The sequence below is a fragment of the Staurois parvus genome, unplaced genomic scaffold (genome assembly GCF_062004578.1).
Source record: "Staurois parvus isolate SC_StPar_1 unplaced genomic scaffold, SC_StPar_1.0 ptg001302l, whole genome shotgun sequence".
In the NCBI taxonomy this organism is placed as follows: domain Eukaryota; kingdom Metazoa; phylum Chordata; class Amphibia; order Anura; family Ranidae; genus Staurois; species Staurois parvus.
In genome coordinates this window covers 2,992,106-3,010,854 of record NW_028319098.1, presented here as the reverse complement: position 1 = coordinate 3,010,854, position 18,749 = coordinate 2,992,106, and the positions used below count along the sequence as shown (strand labels likewise).

General features: G+C 41.1%; 1 protein-coding gene across 3 annotated transcripts in view; it reads right to left on the bottom strand.

The window, feature by feature from the left end:
• The window catches only part of PAG1 (phosphoprotein membrane anchor with glycosphingolipid microdomains 1), a 303,358-nt gene that overhangs the window by 7,861 nt on the left and 276,748 nt on the right, over positions 1-18,749 (bottom strand). For all 3 annotated transcript variants that reach the window (XM_089660997.1, XM_089660998.1, XM_089660999.1), the window contains 4 exons: positions 17,365-17,570; positions 10,684-10,735; positions 8,347-8,443; positions 4,114-4,709 (listed from right to left, as the gene is read on the bottom strand). In XM_089660997.1, coding sequence (XP_089517123.1) covers positions 4,114-4,709; positions 8,347-8,443; positions 10,684-10,735; positions 17,365-17,510 — 891 coding nt within the window. In that variant the 5' untranslated portion in view covers positions 17,511-17,570. The remainder of the gene's footprint in view (positions 1-4,113; positions 4,710-8,346; positions 8,444-10,683; positions 10,736-17,364; positions 17,571-18,749) is intronic.

The following is an 18,749-nucleotide window of genomic DNA, read 5'->3' as shown; positions in this document are numbered from 1 at the left end:
TGCCAAGCAATTAAACAGGTGTACTTAATAATGTGGCTAGTGAGTGTACCCTGGCACTCCGTCAAATTCTTTGCAATACATGCTGCAAGTCCATTGATTTTTATTGTTCTTACTGGCAGCCCCCTCTGCATCACCATAACAGCGAATGTGCTATTTACATTTTTTTTTTTTCTTTGGCACAGGTTCATTAAAAAAATAGATTGCCAATATGATCACATTAGCATTTAGAGCTAATTCAGATGGGCACTGGAACATGCCATCCTTTCTCTGAGTGTGCATCCACCTTGGAGTTGCTTGCAGGCATAGCAGTGAATGCAGATGCAACAGCTTCATAGTTGCATGTCAAAATCTGACATGTGGACAGATGCAGGTACACAGATCTGAAGGTAGATACTGTGCATTCGGATCCCTGCACCTGCTTCTGCCTGCACATCAAATTTTGACAAGAAACGGTGTCAATGCAGCAGCTATGTCTGCATCCATGTCTACAGCCTGCCTGTGCAGAGCTCTGAGGTGGATGCACATGCAACAAAAAGCAGCTCAGCATGGAGGACAGGACAGGTCTCAGCACCCATCTCAATGAGCATGGTAGATATGTCATTTCCTAACTAGTGTAAACCTATCAATAGACATTTTTGAACAGAACACACTGTAGAAGATTTGGATAGGTTGATTTTCTTGGAGAAGTTGCTGATTTCACCAGACAGCCATAAAGGGTTGGTTTATACCAAGAATCGCACAGGATTGTGCTGCACATTCCTGTGCGATTCACATGCAGTGCCGCATGGTGAGATTTGTACCCCTTCATTGTGAATGGGCTGAATCACACCAGACTGCAGCAAAAGTAGTAAAAAAAAAAGTGTGAATACCAAGCGAATTGAGGTTCCAGGAGATATGTGGATAACTAGAGTATGGGCAGCTCCAACAACTCATCCAACCAGCAATGAGACATGAGCACAAAACAATAAAGGGGTGCTCCCAACTCTGTGAAAGTCAATAGAATCACAAGCCCAGGAACAGATAAAATCGAAATTCACTTTACAGCGATACTAAAGGCTTAAATTTAAAAAAACAAAAATGTTATACTTACCTGTTCTGGGTAATGGTTTTGTACAGAATAACCCGGATCCTCCTCTTCTCGGGTCCCTAGTCGGCTCTCTTGTCCCCTCCCTCCTGTCGGGTGCCCCCACAGCAAGCAGCTTGCTATGGGGGCACTTCCTGATCCATGTGTTCATTCACACATGGAGCTGTGGCTCAGCTTTCTGCCCCCTTTCTCTTCTCATGGGCTCACTGGCAGTGATTGACAGCAGCAGGAGCCAATGGCTCCCGCTGCTGTCTCAGCCAATGAGGAGAGGAAGTCCTGGGATAACAGACTCCAGAGCACACCGCTGAATCCAGAAGGGGCTTAGGTGAGTATTAGGGGTGGCCCAGGGGGCTGGTGCACAGAGAAGGTTTTTAACCTTCTTGCATGGAATGAAGGTAAAAACCTTAAGTCTGTACAACCGCTTTAATGTTGGGTTAAAAAGCATGACATGTAGGAGTGCCCAGACTGGATACATCACCAAGCCAGTGGAGAGAAGAAACATATATTCCGAGAAGCTGGAGGATGACACATGATCCTGGACCCAACAGTAGGTTGCTCAGCACAGCAGCATCAGGACAACGGGAGGAGTGTGTGGATGGCAGCCGCAAAGATCACTATGATGACACATTCGCCAGAAGTCACGTGTCCCACATCCGGTTGTAATGTCATACACCTGGCTAGAGACCGCCCAAACAAGGGCTGGTGAGGGCAAACTGGAAGCCTAAGGGAGCACTCAAACCATGTCAAACCAAAGGAGAGAAGCCGGTCATCATGATAACATGTTTCAGGGACTTGCCACTTCCTCAGATCAACTGAGGCTCCTGTGCTGAGCAACCTACTGTTGGGTCCAGGATCATGTGTCATCCTCCAGCTTCAGGGAATATGTGTTTCTTCTCTCCACTGGCTTGGTGATGTATCAATATAGGCACTCCTACACATCATGCTTTTTAACCCAATATTACAGTGAATTTAGATTTTATCTGTTCCTGGGCTTGTGATTCTATTGACTTTGACAGGGTTGGGAGCGCTCCTTTATTTGTGGTTTTGTGCAGCAAAAGTAGTGCATACACTACTTCAAAAAATGCACTGTAACCGGATCACATGGTACTTCTGTTCCATGCGATCTATTGCAGGAAAACGCACTGCTTTTGCAAGCCACGTTTGGGGTGCCATTAAAGTGTTACTAAACCCACAACAGTAGAATCAGTCTGTATATGCAGTAAATAATGCTTATTATACTCACTGTGGAACCTAAGGGATTAACCCTCCGCATTGTATTAAAAGAATGTTTTATCCTGTCTTCTCTGATCCTCCCCTTCTTCCAGTGTCCCCCTCTTATCTCCTGAGAGAACAGAGGCTCGGGGGCAAACGGCACATGCTCAGTTTGGTGTGTATTGCTAGAGTTTTTTTGGGGGGAGAGTGCATGTGATCAGCACATGAGAATGAAAACTCCTCCAAGATTTAACCAGTGCTCTGCTGGACACTGATAGAAGTCACAAGACTGCTCTAACTGCTGATGAGAAAAGGTATTTAGCAGTTTATATTTACTAAAATAGTTGCATTTCCATGTTCTGTGTACTGTGGGAGACCGGATATAGTGAATGCAGGGTCCTGGGTTTAGTAACACTTTAACTTAACATTGACACCCGCTGCAGATCGCAACTACAGTGCGTTTTGAACGTGGTGCAGGAAACATGCATGGAATGTGAGTTTCCTGCACCGCGTTCTGCGATAAACGGCCACTATAGGAACATCTACAGACCAGTAAATGGAAATGATCACAAAAATTGGTAGCAGCACAAAAAAAAAAAAAATCAAAAACAACTTTCCAAGAAACCATATAACTCAGAATCAGTACTACCTGAAAGACATAACTAAGTTTGCAAAAGTCACGTCAGGTAAAAAGTTAGTTTTCACACAAAGTACCAAAGTCCGAGTTTATTTGTTTATTATGTATTCTTATGTAGCTATAGTGAGCTTGCATTATATTGAAAATGTCAGCTGTTTAAAGCTGAACTTCAGGTAAATGGGTAAATACACAAATATTATACATATTTGGGAGCAGTTTTACCTACCAAAGGATGTGTAATTTTGCACAGCATTTCCTGAGATTTACATAGCTCTACCAGAATGCAAAGCCAGGCTAGCGACCTGACTTTTCTCTAATGCAGTTAATCAGTACAGCTTGCTCACCACCCCGCCCTCAGCTAGTGTGTGGACAGTGAAAGAGTAGTAGAATAATGAATTATCCCTTTGCTCTCTCCACCTATCAGAATGTTCTTGTCATGTGCATGTGGTACACCTGGTTGGCTCCTAGTGCTGCTCTTCCTTCTCCCAGCCTGGGTGCTGTTGTACAGGGGATAATGAGAGGCTGATATCAAAACAGACTCGGATATTGGAACTAGCTTCATTTAAAAAGACATTTCATTACATTTTGCTCAGTATATAACTGCATTTTATAGTGTATTTTTGCATATTTCCAAGGTTAAAATGTACCTATGCCCTGGTGTAGCTGTAACTGTTACAGTAATAACTACTGTTGTTGGAAAAACTAATCTAGTAAACCAGATGTGATCATTTACACATGATCAGTAGCCTGTACGTCTGGAGTACCTATGCAGAGTTTCTAGCAAATTCAAAGGTTATGCTCTGTGCCAGTGGCTGCACACACGAGAGTACTCATTAAAAGTTATTAGTGTCCAAATAACTATTACACAGATGTGTTGGTACAGAAAGAACTGAACATTAGATCTTTAAACAAACTCAACTTCTAATAGTGTGGCTGTTGAGTATATTTAGCCATTAGCCTAGGTATTACTGGAAGGCAGTGCAAGGGACGTATTTTTCTATACTAGAGTCATGCTAAAGTTACAGGTCTGACCTCTGACTGGACAGTGAAAGAAGAAGCAGCACACGTATTTTACTTTATCTCTCAGTCACTTTGCTCTCTCCCTGCTTTGCTGTGCAGTGCAAGAGGCTGATACGAAGTCAAATTCAGGTGCCTTCACTGCTTGCATTTTAAAACTTACCTTGTCATCCTTGCTGGCCCCCTCCAGGTCCCCTCCTTGGTCCAATTTCTCCTCCTCTGGCTCTTTTCCTTGTACATTTTCATTCTCATCCAGAAGTTTCTTAGGCAGTGGTGGGGGAATATCATCATCTTGAGATGTTGGTGTGCTAGCTGCACTCTGTGTATTGATGCTTTGCCTGCTCTTTCGGTTATGGTCCACCGAGGCGTATTCCACTGCAGGCTCCATTTTGCTCTCCGTGATAACTGGGCCGGCCAGTGCTGTGCTCATGGTGAGATTTCTGTCTTCCAAACTGGCTGATGAACTAATGTCCTTTAATTCTTTCACAGTCTCATACAGGCAGTCTTCTATAATATTGTCATGAGAAGAGCTGTCTTTTAGCACCTCATACGGCCCCTCGGTATACAGAGGGGCATCATTTTCTAGGCTTTCTGATGATATGACAGATTCCCGGTTGTCAGGAGGGATCTGTGGCAGTTCTCTGGTTTGAGGGCATCTTAGAGATTTCCCTGTGAAGTCCTGAGGGTCACAAAGGTCAGGGAGAGAGCTCTGTACATCTTCATAGGTTGGGACGCAGGTCGCTGCACTGTCCTCGGAGACTGAAAACAAACATAAGATGGTACGTTAAACCTATATAAGAATAATACAGAAGTATAAAAACAGACACTGTACATTGATTAGATAATCAGAATACTGACTGTTTTTTCCCTTAAGTGTTATAATGAGTAAAACAAGGTCTGATGCCTTGCCTGGTGTTAACCCAAGGGGAGTACCTTCTGACACCCATCAGATGTCAGCCAGGACTCTGCTGAGAGTTAGGTTTCCTGGTCCATCTCTCTAGAATACATTCTATATAAATTCGTATGTACATCCACAGGTGGGCCAACGAGGGCCATATATCTCAGCCAGGGACACAAAACAATGAAGAATTGGCAGGCAGTTAAATCCCTATAATTCCAGCCAGAAAAAAAGAAAACATGTATGCTTATACAGACACTGTTTGAAACTTTAGCATTTCTAAGATGCAAACAATGAGTATGAACTAAACCTAGTCATAGGCCTAAAGGGAAAATATAGCACATTTCTAACCATCAAGTGGAGTTAGTACTGCAAGGTTTAGCTTAAACACAGGGGTTTATTTACGAAAGCTGGAGAGTACAACATTTGGCTCACTTCTCTATAGAAACCAATCAGCTGCTAAACTCAGTTTGTCCAATTACGTTTTACCAATAAAACTTGGAAGCCGATTGTTTTCTATGCAGAAGTGAGCCTGATATTGCAATCTCCAGCTTTAGTAAATAAACCCCATAGTGTTGATGTGACATATATATCTATAATGCCTTCTTGTCCATATTTGTGTTATTTATGTATTAAATTTGGAGATTAACCATTAGGGGGAGCCCTTTATTTACCAGATTCATTCATCCTCCCTGCTTGTTCTGAATTGGGTGCACCTGTGCATGGTAGGCAATCAGCTTCTAACTTCAGCTTGTTCAATTAATCTTTAGCAATAAAACCCGTAAGCTGGTTGGTTTCTATGCAAAAGAGCATGAGATTCTGAGTGAACCAGCTTTAGTAAATAAACCCCAATATCTACACTGTTTTCAGCGAGTTGACTAATATAGAAGAGTATGAAAACATGTTATGCACAAATATTGCTGCACATATATCATTACAAACTATACATGGAAACCGTTGCCTTTAACCTTACCTTTCATAACCTTGTTTAAATCAAGCAGAGACTTCAGAAAAAATACTGAAAAGACTACACATTCCATTTAAGACACTAGTCAAATGTTAAAAAATGGAGGACCACACAATCTTTTGACTCCCTCCTAGATATGAGGTCATCTATCAACACTCTAATCATCTTTAACTGAACACTGCTTGATCACGTTACACGTCGGTCACATTTGCACCGTATTGGACTGCAATCTGCTCCATATATAACATTTTAGCACTTTACTGCATCTTTAAATCCTGTAAGAAATGACTGTCCCACTCTCCGTGGAGAAGTAGCTTTTCTCTGCTATACTCTGATGTGTCACTATTTGTGTTAAAATTTCATTTATACCACTGGGCGTTCGTTATCCACCTATCAACACAGCTGAGTATGTTACCTTGATCTGAGATACACTATGGGTGATCTACAAAGTAGACCAGTGTGATAAATGAATCAGTCTGGGCAGCATCAGTTTATTATCAAGTTTTGAGGAGAAAAAAAAAAAAAGAGTAGTAGTGCTAATCAGCTGTGGCGAAGGCAATATTCTCAAGGTGGGCAATAAATTCAGTAAACTCTCTTCCTGGATTGGGAGTATAATGTGTGTTAAGTGATTAGGCACACAATGAATGGTTTACAAGCGGATAGTTGATGGTCATTAATTTCTGAATTAAAATGGAGGTAATGCTGATGGAACATTTTTCTCATTTATATTACTGGCACATTCTAATTTATATTGATTTATATTACAACACAAAAGGACAAAATTATGTTCAGTCATAAGGTCTATAAATGTCAGGTTTTTATGTCATTAAAAAAAAAAAATTATAAAGCAGCGTAAAGCAATGCACAAAGTTATGTAAAATAAATTTCCTTCATGGTGCACTGGTAGCATCAAAAAGTTTGATTTAATGGGCAAAACCACTTCTTCTAGTTTAGTGTAAGCTGTATTGCTCTTAAGTGCAGTGCAAAAAACAGAGGTCCCAAAACGGGTTATGCTGCCTGGCAGGGGTGCCTGGATCACAAGGAGATCTAGAATGAATTACAAATCCTTTCAAAGATAAGAGTATATCACATACACATGTTCTCTATTATTTTCACCTGGTGATCCTGTTTTTCAACAGAACAAGCTATTCTGCAGATGTAGCAGTTACAAGGTTGAGATAAACCATTTAAACACTGACAATGATCAACATTAATCCGTGTACAACCTTTCTTGAAAAAGGAAAAAAAAAAAACGGTTACTGTAACTGCTTAGAGCGAAAATACACGGTATCTGAGCGCCACAAACCAAAAACGTGATTTAACTTATATTTAATATTCAAAGCAAACTCCCACATCCAACCATGTCTCCATGCTTTATTTTGCTGAGAAATCACTTAAACACCCCCTTAGCATTTCTGTCTGTGGCCATCTTGAGTAAGGGCAGATGATGCATGTAGTACTTCCTGGAATTCATCTGCCCTTAGCTCATACATGCAGAGGGAGGGTGTGCTTAGCTGAGAAAACCCCCTCCTTGTCTCTTGAAGACTCCTGGGACATTATTTGCCTAGACATGGAAACTAGGAAGTAAGGAAATGTAAAAAAAACAAAAAACTGTTTAAAACAAGAAAACATGATATATTTTCCTATCTATTTACTAATGCTAGCAGTGTAAGGATTCAAAATAGTCCATATCGACTAAGAAGGTGAAGTTTCACTTTAAAATGTGTTAGCTAAAGTTTGGCTTCAATTTGTTCGTATATCTAAATCTGCTAGCACCTCTAACACTCCTCTTCTCCCAGACTGACAATGTTGCCGTCCAATGGTGCCCCCTGTGCTCCTTCATCCAGAGTGGGGGCACTCGAATACAGGAGGTGTGTTACTGGCCAGATCAACAATTGAAAACAGAGGGAAAAATCCTAGGAAAAGAAAAGTGATGCAGCAACCATATCTAAGGATTGGTAAGCTGCAAAATATTTCTATTTTTGGTTTTGGGTTTAAAGCGGCAGTAAAGTCTGCTATTATTTCTTCTTTTTAGGGGCTCCCAGGTGGGTTATGCCATAATGTACTAGTATGCACAGCATATAAGCATATTATGGCATATTTCCCTTTCAAAATGAGCCCTCCAGCGCTGCGATTGATCCTATGTGTCCTAGGCATTTCCATCTTTGCCTGGTCTTCTTTTCAGGTTCTGTGCCTTCAGCCACTTGAATGGCTGGGCCGCGATGCAGTCACTCCTGCGCATGGAGTCACATCGCAGATCAGGGCAGTAAATGTTTGCTGAGCTATGCATGCGTAATGACAGCTGACAGGCAGGAGGAAGCATTTATGACAGAAGAGACCGATAGGGTCTCTTCGGTCGTAAATATTCTCTCTGTCAGCAATTTAAAAAAACAAAGTTTACTACTGCTTTAATAAAGATCTATATTATGCAGGTTGTGTATGTATTCTTCACGATTCCTTAAGCAACATTTCTTTAATCTCAGACAGTATAACTAAACTAAAATAAAGGTTATGTTTTTCTTTATACATACCGTCACCAGTGCTGATGGCCCCATTTCGGTAACTGCTGGCCGGAGCTTCTGTTCCCAGGCTTGTTACAGAATGGCTGTGTGTCTCTTTGTCAGAAGGCTGATGGCAAAATATATACAAGAATTATACTGGAATAACAGGTACAAGTGCAATCTCATTGTATCTAAACAATGTGTGCTAACATTATACAAAATAATGAGGTCTCAGATGACAAGTTCACAGAATAAGCATTTATTTTATTTCCATACATTCATTATTCCATTATTTTCCAGCTAAGCTACTGGTGGGCACATGTCTCTGAGTTGTCGCTAGATTTCTGTTTAGAATTCACTAGAGGGCACATGACCTTCATGGGAATATATGGAGAACACAGGCCTACACTACCAGTAGCTGGTAAAAATAGCCGTGCTTTCAGCTATATCCATGCTGAGAGAGGGTGGAAATCTTTATAAAATATATTTTAGATTGTTGATCCAGGGGGGAATCCAATTGCCTTTGGGGATGAAGAAGGAGTTTTTACATTATTCCAAAAAATTAGAGCATACTTTAGAAAGCATTTTTGCCTCTCTCTTTATGAAATGCAGGTTTAAGGTTCTGAAGATGCAAGGTGTGTTTTTTAGGATTGAAGGTGTTTTAATTAATTTTAGCTTTTTGGTTAAACTTGATTGAGCTGTCTTTTTCAACCTATGTAATCTTCTGCGGGTTGTTCCGGATCGTCCCTTGTCCACTCTACCCAAAACTGAATAATACTTCTTCGCTGGAGTTGTTCTTTAAACATGTGTATAGAACGTCTCAGATGTTCAATACTTTAATGTTAGATATTTGACTTTTCTGTATCTATTAGGAGCTGTTCACATCTGGAATTGCGGGCAGAATTGGCGTGATTCTGCCAGTATTTCCAAATTAGTCTGAAATCACAGGAAAATGAGCAACACACATCTGGCTGTGATTCATTTATAAAAGGCACCCCAAACAGTGTGCAATTTTCCCACAATTGTCAAGCGGCAAAACGCGTGTAAAAAAAAAACAAAAACAAAAAAAACAGCCCAGCTCAGTGCTACAATATGGTACATGGGCTGCCCTATGTGTGAGACACGGAAACATGTGTAAATCATGAAAGAAAAAGTGAATGGGGCCTTAGACTGAACAAAGTATAAAATGGTAGAATTTTCAAGGAATAATTGAACACCGTAGAGCCACAGTGAACTTTAGCCCTCCCCCATTCACACTTCAACATTTCTACCTACTCCTGAACAAGTAGAATCCCACCTCAATTGTCCCTGTTAATGTTTGTATGCTTATTGCTCTACTCAAGGGGTCTCCAAACTTTCAAAACAAAGGGCCAGTTTACTACCCTTCAAACTTTAGGGGGGGCCAGATTGTGGCCAATGAGAGTAGAAAAATTGCATTGTTGGTGTCAGTGGAAGGAATAGTGCCCCATCATTGGTGTCAGTGGGAGGAACACTGCCCTATCATTGGTATTAGTAGGAAGAACAGTGTCCTATCTCTGGTGTCAGTGGGAGGAATAGTGCCCCATAATTAGTATTAGGTGAAGTAGTGCTCCATCATTCGTGTCAGTGGGAGGAACAGTGCTGCATCACTGGTGTCAGGGGGAGGAATAGTGCCCCATCATTGGTATTAGTAGGAGGAATAGTGCTCCATCATTGGTGTAAATTGGAGAAATAGTCCCATCATTGGTATTAGTAGGAGGAATAGTGCTCCATCATTGGTGTCAATGGGAGGAATAGTGCCCCATCGTTGGTGTCAGTGGGAGGTATAGTGTCCTTTCTCTGGTGTCAATGGGAGGAACAGTGCCCCATCAATGGTGTCAGTACAAGTAATAGTGCTCCATTAATGGTGTCAGTACAAGGAATAGTGCTCCATCAATGGTGTCAGTACAAGGAATAGTGTCCCAACAGCTGGATAAAGGCAAGCAAAGGGCCACATCCAACCACAATCCACAGTTTGGAGACACCTGCTCTATGGCCTTTGCTCAAAAAGTATACAAAATTTTTTTCTTGAGTGTCTTTGGCACCTGTAAAAGCATGATACATGCATTTTTGTGCCTGCCATAATTCCAAAATCTGTTACTGCCCTCTTGTGTGCTCCCTCTCAGAGCCTTGTGTTTTAGACTTCATATTCAACTGGGAGATTAGGAACATTTTATGTTATAATGAACAGACATCTCAACAGAATCCCCAAAAGAAAGTTTCTGGTGTTCTAGCTTTCCAGCATCTACAGAACAGAATTATTATTTTTGGGTGGATTGACCCTTTCAGTACAATTAAAAGAAGACTATATTATGATAAGCAAAAGGAGGAGAAAAAGATTAAACTTACTGCATTCATGAGGTTTTCATGGTCTCCATTCTGATGCTTTGCCTTTTTACCTCTGTAGAATCAAAAGCAAAAAAATTATTCACATAAATGTGGGCAGCATATCAGCTTAGTACCTAAACACTTTTGCAGGACTTGCAGGACTGGGGTTCCCATTTGTATCTCAGTCGGGACACTATCTGCATGGAGTTGGCATGTTCTCCCTGTGCCCACATTGGCTCTCCTTCACGTACTCTAGTTTCCTTGCACACGCCAAAGACATGCTGGCAGGTTAACGGGCTCCCGTCCAAATAGTATTTGTGTTTGTACAATATTAGGAAAGTTGTATTTTTGAGGATTCATTTCATTATTGAACAGCTACAGTGTTCCCGGTCAATCCAAAATGTTAATAAACCTCAAACCTGAATATTTAAGAAAGTAAAAGTGAGGTTTAGGCTTTCTTAGGAGAATACCTATGTGTGCACAATTATTGGTCAACTATTAGTGTGCAGAATTATTAGACAACTAAATGAAAAACAGAACATTTTCCCATCTCACTTGTTTATTGTCATCTGTAAGGCCCCTTTCACACGAGCCACCTAATGAGGTCCGCCTGTCTGTTTTTCAGGCAGACCTGATCAGTCCATCTATAGACTTCTATGGACCGGTGGGTGTCCGTCGGCATCTGATTCAATCCTGTACGCCAAAAACAGATGGATGGGGATCCATTCCCCATCCATCGGATGATAATCGGGTGGAAACGGACAGGCGGTCCGTTTCCATCCGACCGTCCCATTGAAATCAGTGGGCAGTGTCTGTGTCCACTCTGCAGCAGTAGAGCGGAAGGAGACCTGTCATCCACCTCCTCAGCAGGGATCAGCGGAGAGATCCCCCGCTGAGCAGGTGGATCACGCTGACGGATCAGCCCCATCTGCAAGGGGCCTAAATGTCAGAATAATAAACAAAACTCCAAATTTACAAATAAAATTTCTGACATAAAAAAAAAAAAAAAAAAGACCAATACAACCACCCTTCTTTTCAATAACAGTCATAAGCCTTCCATTCATAGAGTTTGTCAGTTTCTTTATCAACTTTTTGTGCTGCAGCAAACACAGCCTCCCAGACACTGTTCATAGAGCTGTACTGTTTTCCTTCACCGTAATTCTCCTGTTTAAGAAGGGCCCACAAGTTCTTATTAGGGTTGAGGTCAGGTGAAGAAGGGGGCCATGTAATTATTCTTTCATCTCGGTGGCCTTTACTGGCTAGCCACTGCATTCGATGGAGCATCGTCCTGTATAAATTTCATGGTGTTGTTGAAAGATGCAGACTTTTTAGAAGAAAAAGCAGTGGTATGGGAAAAACTGGCAGTAGGTTTGGGAGTTGATTTTGAATCGATCTTCAACTCAAAAAGGTCCAACTAGCTCATCTTTAATAATACCAGCCATACCAGTACCCCACCTCCACCTTGCTGGTGTTGAAGTGGAGCTCTGTGCCCGTTATTGATCCAGCCACAGGGCCATCCATCTGGTCCATCAAGAGTTACTCTCATCTCATCATTCCAGAAAACCTTTGAAACATCAAGACTGGTCCAAGAAATATCTGAAGACAAATTTTTCAATTTGTTTGTATTGTTCAGTGGTGGTTGGTTTTCATCCCTCTTTACCTGGGCCATGTCTCCGAGTACTGAAAACCTTGTACTTCTGGGCACTCCAGATAAGTTGCAGTTCTGGAACATGACAGCACTGAAAGATAATGGGTTCATGGTAGCTTCACATTTGATTCTTCTCACATCTGTGGCAGTTAACTTGCACCTCTTTTTCTCAACACGTTTCTTGCGACCCTGTTGACTATTTGCAACAAAACGTCTGATGGTTATGCGATCACACCCCAATATCTTAGCAATTTCAAGAGTGCTGCATCCCTCTGAAAGAGTTTTAAAAATTTTTGACTTTTCTCTTTTTTTGGCCCATTTTGCCTGAGGAAAAGAAGGTGCCTAATAAGTATGCACACCTTGATAAAGGGTGATGATCTCCTTAGGCCACACGCTCCCTCATTACACAAATATACATCACCTCATATGCTTAAAACCAATAAGCATTCAAGTTTATACAGTTTGGAGTTGGACAATATGCATAAAAATTATGATTTGGTCAAAATGCTCACTTGCCTAATAATTGTACACACAGTGTATGTATGTATGTGATATAGGGACCTTAGATTGTAAACTCTTGGGGGCAGGGACTGATGTTAATGTACAATATATAAGGAGCTGTGTAAATTGTTGGTGCTATATAAATGCCTGTAAAAAAATAAATAAATGCATCTCCTAGAAGAGGATGAATGAAAAAGGTACCATCACTATAAGAGACATAAGGATGGACAAGCTATGAATATCAGATATAAACACTGCACCAACTCCACAATATTACATACAATTCACCAATTTTATAGTTTTCATTTATGTGACACATACAAAAAAAAGGATCCTCAATATAACCTGTAAGAACCTCATTATTTTACATAGAATAAGAGCACATTTAAAATACTATAGCTTCAATATATACAGGAATTCAAAGCAAGTTTGCAATTGTAACATTTTCTTTTGCTTTGCTGACCTCTGAAAGCTACACTTGTGTCATCAATGATCCTGCCAAATATAACGTTCCCGTTATTCCCTGATACAGCTGGAGGCATTCAACAGCAAGGTTCTCTTCATATCAAGTCAGATCATTAATATTAAAGCATCCACAGCATCCCTTTTTATGTGCATGTTTTCTGGGCTATTCATAGTTTGATGGCAAAGATGAGCAGCGAGCACATACATCTAAAAGGGATGTCTTCTCATCTTTACTGTCCAACATGGCCTTTCCTTGCGAAGGAGTTATTTTCGCTAATAGTTGGTTCATCCTGAACTATAGTATGGATGGATATTTGAATGGTAACTCTACATTAGATAACGAAAACCGAGAATAGCTGGCCATACACAGAATATCTGATCATGCTTTGTAAATGTTCAGACTTTTATTTCTCATGCACATCAGATGTACTCACTTTAAACTTGTAAACTAAGGCATAGGCTCACCTATGCAGCAATGACAACAAAACACTATGAATTTCCTTTTACCTTGTGAAAGGAGTTAACTACTGTTTTCAAAGAATGGGGACTAGAAAAAAGGGGCAATAAAAGTACAGAAACAGAAGAGACAATGAAGTGCCTAAAGCACCTTGCACACTAAGCATTTATCCCATGTGTATCCAATCCTGGCGTTTTACTACGCATGGGAGGCACGGGTCCTGCTCCCTGCAGCCTATCAGGTCTAGGCTGGATGAAATACGCTACGGCTGGACGGTGTTGAACTGAATAGTACTGAGTGGCAATCACTCAGGGACATATGGCCAGAATACAGGCATTCTATGTTCAAGGTATAATGCCCAAAATGCAAGTACCACTCTGTACATAGATCAGCCCCATCCAGCCAAAGAGTGTTTTAGCCTGACATAAGACTGACAGACAGCAGGGCTAGATACTGCACCAGTGCATCCCATGCCCACCAAAACACCAGGAGTGGACATACATGGGCTAAATGCAAGTGACCTTAAATTACGATCGTTTTTGCTGATCCACAACACAAATGTACTCAACCTTTCCAGTCTTCTCCATTTATTTCTGTACTTTTCTGGATTCGCACTGCAAATGGCAATGAGACACCAGTGTTGTGTAACAAACTCCTCAGGCTCAGAAAAGAGAATATCTGTATGAAACCAAATCACATAACAAGTGTCAATCATATGACGTGATTAAGTTGAAGTGGAATTTTAGTCAGAAAATTAAATCCTGCTAGATCACTTCAGGGAGGCCCCTTTTGAAGGTGTAGCTATGTAAAACATTAAAAATAAGTGTCTATACGGTTTAAAATTAATTTGAAGAGTCTGTTCCTTGCTATAGAACATTATTATTTTTTTTTTCTTTACCAAGTTGTTATGGGTAAAGTTTCACTTAAAAAAAAAAAAAAAAAAAAAAAATCTGATTTTGTGAAATGGGTAATTCAATAAACATTATTAGGTTTGCACTGTATTACCAAACTGTATACTGGTTTTTTTCCTATACTGTCTCACTGTCCAAATGGTGTGACCACTTTCATTGCTACCCACATTAAAAAAAAAAAAAAAAATTAAAATAAATTAGGACTTCGAGTGAATTGTAAGACTAGATAAAAGGTAATAGAGAATGTACTCCAAGAAAAAGATGCCTGATGTGGAAAAGCTCACAAAGCACTAATCAATCTGGATGAGCATGCCTTGACTTGATGTAGGAGTCTAAGGAATTACTACATAGGTGTTGCCTGTCAATAGGCATCCTCACAAGGTGCTTCTTGCACTGAAATTCTGAGGATCAACACTAACTAAATGAACCTTCACATATGGACAAAGAGGAGGCTCGCCCAGGATATTTGGCAGAGTGCATCTACTAGTCTTTTAATGCAATAGCGCATAGTTACAGGGAAAAATTCCAGATGTCGGAGGACAGCTGCATCCTTCTAAATGGACCTGGGGTCCCTAGCTATGTTTTTGGACCACGAGGCTAAAGTTTGTGAAACAGACACAACTGCAACAGCAGGTTACATAGCTGGACCTTCCTGGGAGAATAAAGCCTTGAGGAGGGCATTTAAACTTTTGTCTACATGGTTTTTGAAAATCGAAACATCCTCAACAGAAACCGTGAAGATTGTTAAGGTGGAACATGGCAGTGTATATAACTTGGATTGCCGATTTCTTTTATGAAACTTTTTCAAAACACTTCTTCAAAAAGGGTAGTGCTGAACAAAATGTTGCAAGTCGCATGGCATGCAAATCGCATGCCAAGTCGCACCCAGTGCGAACGGGGTGTTATCCGATAGATTGTTAAGGAAAATCTCACAAATGGCACTCATACTGGAAAAAAGGAAAATGATCAAGTTTTATGTTTCAATATTTTTTATTGAGTTTTTCAAAGATAAACAGGGAAAAACAGGGAAAAAGAGATAAGGTTCAATCATACAACATTACAGTAGACAAAATATGGTTGATCATTTTGTTGTAGATCCGCCCTCTGGACAGATGAGGTGTTGGTCTTGTTTAGCAATATCATCAGAGGTATTCGTGTACATTTGAAGAACCTTGGTGAGGAGTTTGGGGAGTTGGGGGGGGGGGGGGGGTGTTAGTGGAGAGGTGGGGGAGGATAGGATTGGGGAGGGAGGGATATAACTGGGTAATTGAGGAGATACCAGTCTTGGTGCGCAGTGTGAATTCATCTCTTGAGATGTCATCAGGGTTGTACATAACATTTTGGGTGGTTTAGCCATTGGGTCCACTGGATATTGAATTTGTGGTAGGAGGAAGTGTTAATTGTGGATAGTTTTTCCATTTGACATTGAGGGGTTTATTTACTAAAGCTGGAAAGTCCAAAATCAGACTCCGTTCTGCATAGAAACCAATCCGCTTCCAGGTTTCATTGCCAAAGCTTCATTGAACAAGCTGAGGTTAGAAGCTGATTGGTGTCTATGCAGAAGGGAGTCTGGTTTTGGACTCTCCAGCTTTAGTAAATAAACCCCTGAGTGTTAAGGTCTGTAATTAATTAAGTGATTAAGGGGGTATTATTTGTGTTCCATAATCTAGTAATATTAATTTTGGCAGCAAAGAGTATGTGGGTAATAACTGTTCGGGAATGGGTAAGGAGTTTCTCTATTCCGATGTGTAGGAGTGCTAATGAGGGGTTCGGGACTAACGGAATTTTGTTTATTTCAGAGATTAATTGGAATGTAGTATTCCAGAAGGAACAAAGTGATTTGCATGACCACAAAATGTGGATTGTTGAGCCTGGCTCACCACAGAGTCTCCAGCATGTAGGGGACTGTTTCGGGTAGCAGATGGAAAGTTTAACCGGGGTCAGGTACCATTGGTGGAGTATTTTTAAGTATGACTCCCAGTGGGAGCTACATTGGGTAATGATCAAGTTTTAAATGACTATTCAACATCTAATATAAAATAAAACTATGATCCGCCAAAGACATTTATCCGGGCCGCCAGGAGAAAAACAAAACAAAAAACCGGCACCGGCCGACAAATAGCTAAGTTGCTCGCTGGGTCCTCAGCCGTGAGCACCCATCGAGCAGCAGCCTGGAAGCCCCAGATTTCACCTGCTGCATCCAGAGGAACAACAGGAGAAAAGGAGAGCACACCAGGCACCAGGTATAGTGCGTTGTAGTGTCCAGTGTATCAGAGTACAGTGCGTTGTGGTGTACAGTGCGTTCTGGTGTACAGTGCGTTGCGGTGTCTAGTGTGTTTTAAATATTGTATTGTTTTTTCCTCTTTTTTTGCACTACAAATAAGATATGTGCGGTGTGCATAGGAATTTGTTCATATTGTTTTCAAACTATAGTCCAGCCCCCCCTCCCTCCAACAGTGTGAAGGTCTGTGAACTGGCCCTCTGTTTAAAAAGTTTGAGGACCCCTGCTGTAGAATAATAGATTGATGCTATTAAATTACATTCCATGGCAGTGACTGATAATCACATTAGTGATCACTGCTATTTTAACCTACAATATATGCACCACCATTGTGATTTCAGCTCTATTAAGCAGCCAGTGTTTTGGGGCTGTGATCTGATGTCCTTTGTGTGACATCCATGTCTAGTCCTCAGTGCATAATAAAATGATTTGATCTTACCTGTCACAGCTAGAGCAGAGGAAGAAGAGGATGGTAATGAAAAGAAGGTTGGATAGTACAGCCAGGCCACCCCATAAGACTAGGCTGTCTTCACTGCTGACCTCTCCATTCACGACAGCCACAGCTTCCTGTACCAGTGGAGGCATTCTCAGCGACTGGGTACGTGCTCAACAAGTGGCCTCATTTGTATATGGGGATTTCACGCCCTGGAAGAGAAAGACACAAATTACAACATCTGCACAGCACGTCTTGCAGCTAAATGCTTCTATAGCAAAGTATAGTACTGATTTTACACTTTCCTTCTAAAATACACAAAACTGCTGAATTAAAAGGGGAAGTAAAAAAGGGTTTTTGGTCAACTTTATTTTTGCTGCTAGAGTAATCCAGTAATGTGAGAACCCCTGCTTAAGAACCAGAAAAGCTATTTCTAGGCTTATTTCTGTCAAAAGACAAAAAAAATATTAATATTAAAAAGATTCTCCCAATCAACACTAGAAGTCAAACCTGCCTATTGATTGGTGATGCTGGAAGCAGAGAGCTAGGATGTAACAAAGCAAAGACTTCAAGGAGGTATACTTGGAGTGACCCTGTGAGGTGCTCACTGTATCCTGGCTATATTAGATTACAGAGAATTCCGATTAAAATAACCCAAGGGTATGTTTCGACTTCGACACAATTGCAGTTTTTGCTGGATATCCCTAGTAGCTGCTGGAATTCCTCTTTAGCCATTGTGGGACACAGAAGGCAAGGTGTGGGGTGTAGTTTATCATTTCCAGAAAATTAGGTCTGTTTTAGAAGGGTACTGGTTGATGAGCTCTTTAAAAATGACCGCTCTATTGGGGGAGTTTTCCCCTACTGGCTAAAGTTGGGAAATATGAAATATTTGCATAAATATTTCAATTTATATCTTTTTTTTTAAATTTTTTTAATTTAATTAAAGCGGAGTTCTACCCAAAAGGGGAAGTTCCGCTTTAATGCTTTGTCCGCTGCTCTGCATTAAGAATTGGCACCTTTGGGGAGTGGGTACCCGAATTTGACAGCTACCTGCTCCCACTTCCGCTGCGATCGCCTAGGTGATCAGAAGTGGAAGTTGTTGTCCCTCCCTCCTCGTAGTCTTCTGGGACACGTGACAGGTCCCAGAAGACTATAGAGCCATTCACAAAGTGCAACGAAGCCGCAAGCTGTCACAGCCGGGTGCCCACACTAAAGATGCCGGCGCCAGGGAAAGAAGACGGACGGTAAAACCAGCCATAGTAAGGACACCGCTGGACCGAGGGACAGGTAAGTGGCTGTATTTTAAAAGTCAGCAGCTACAGTTTTTGTAGCTGCGGACATTTTTTTTTTTCCAGCTGGAACTCCGCTTTAATGTGGCTGGCAATTTTTCA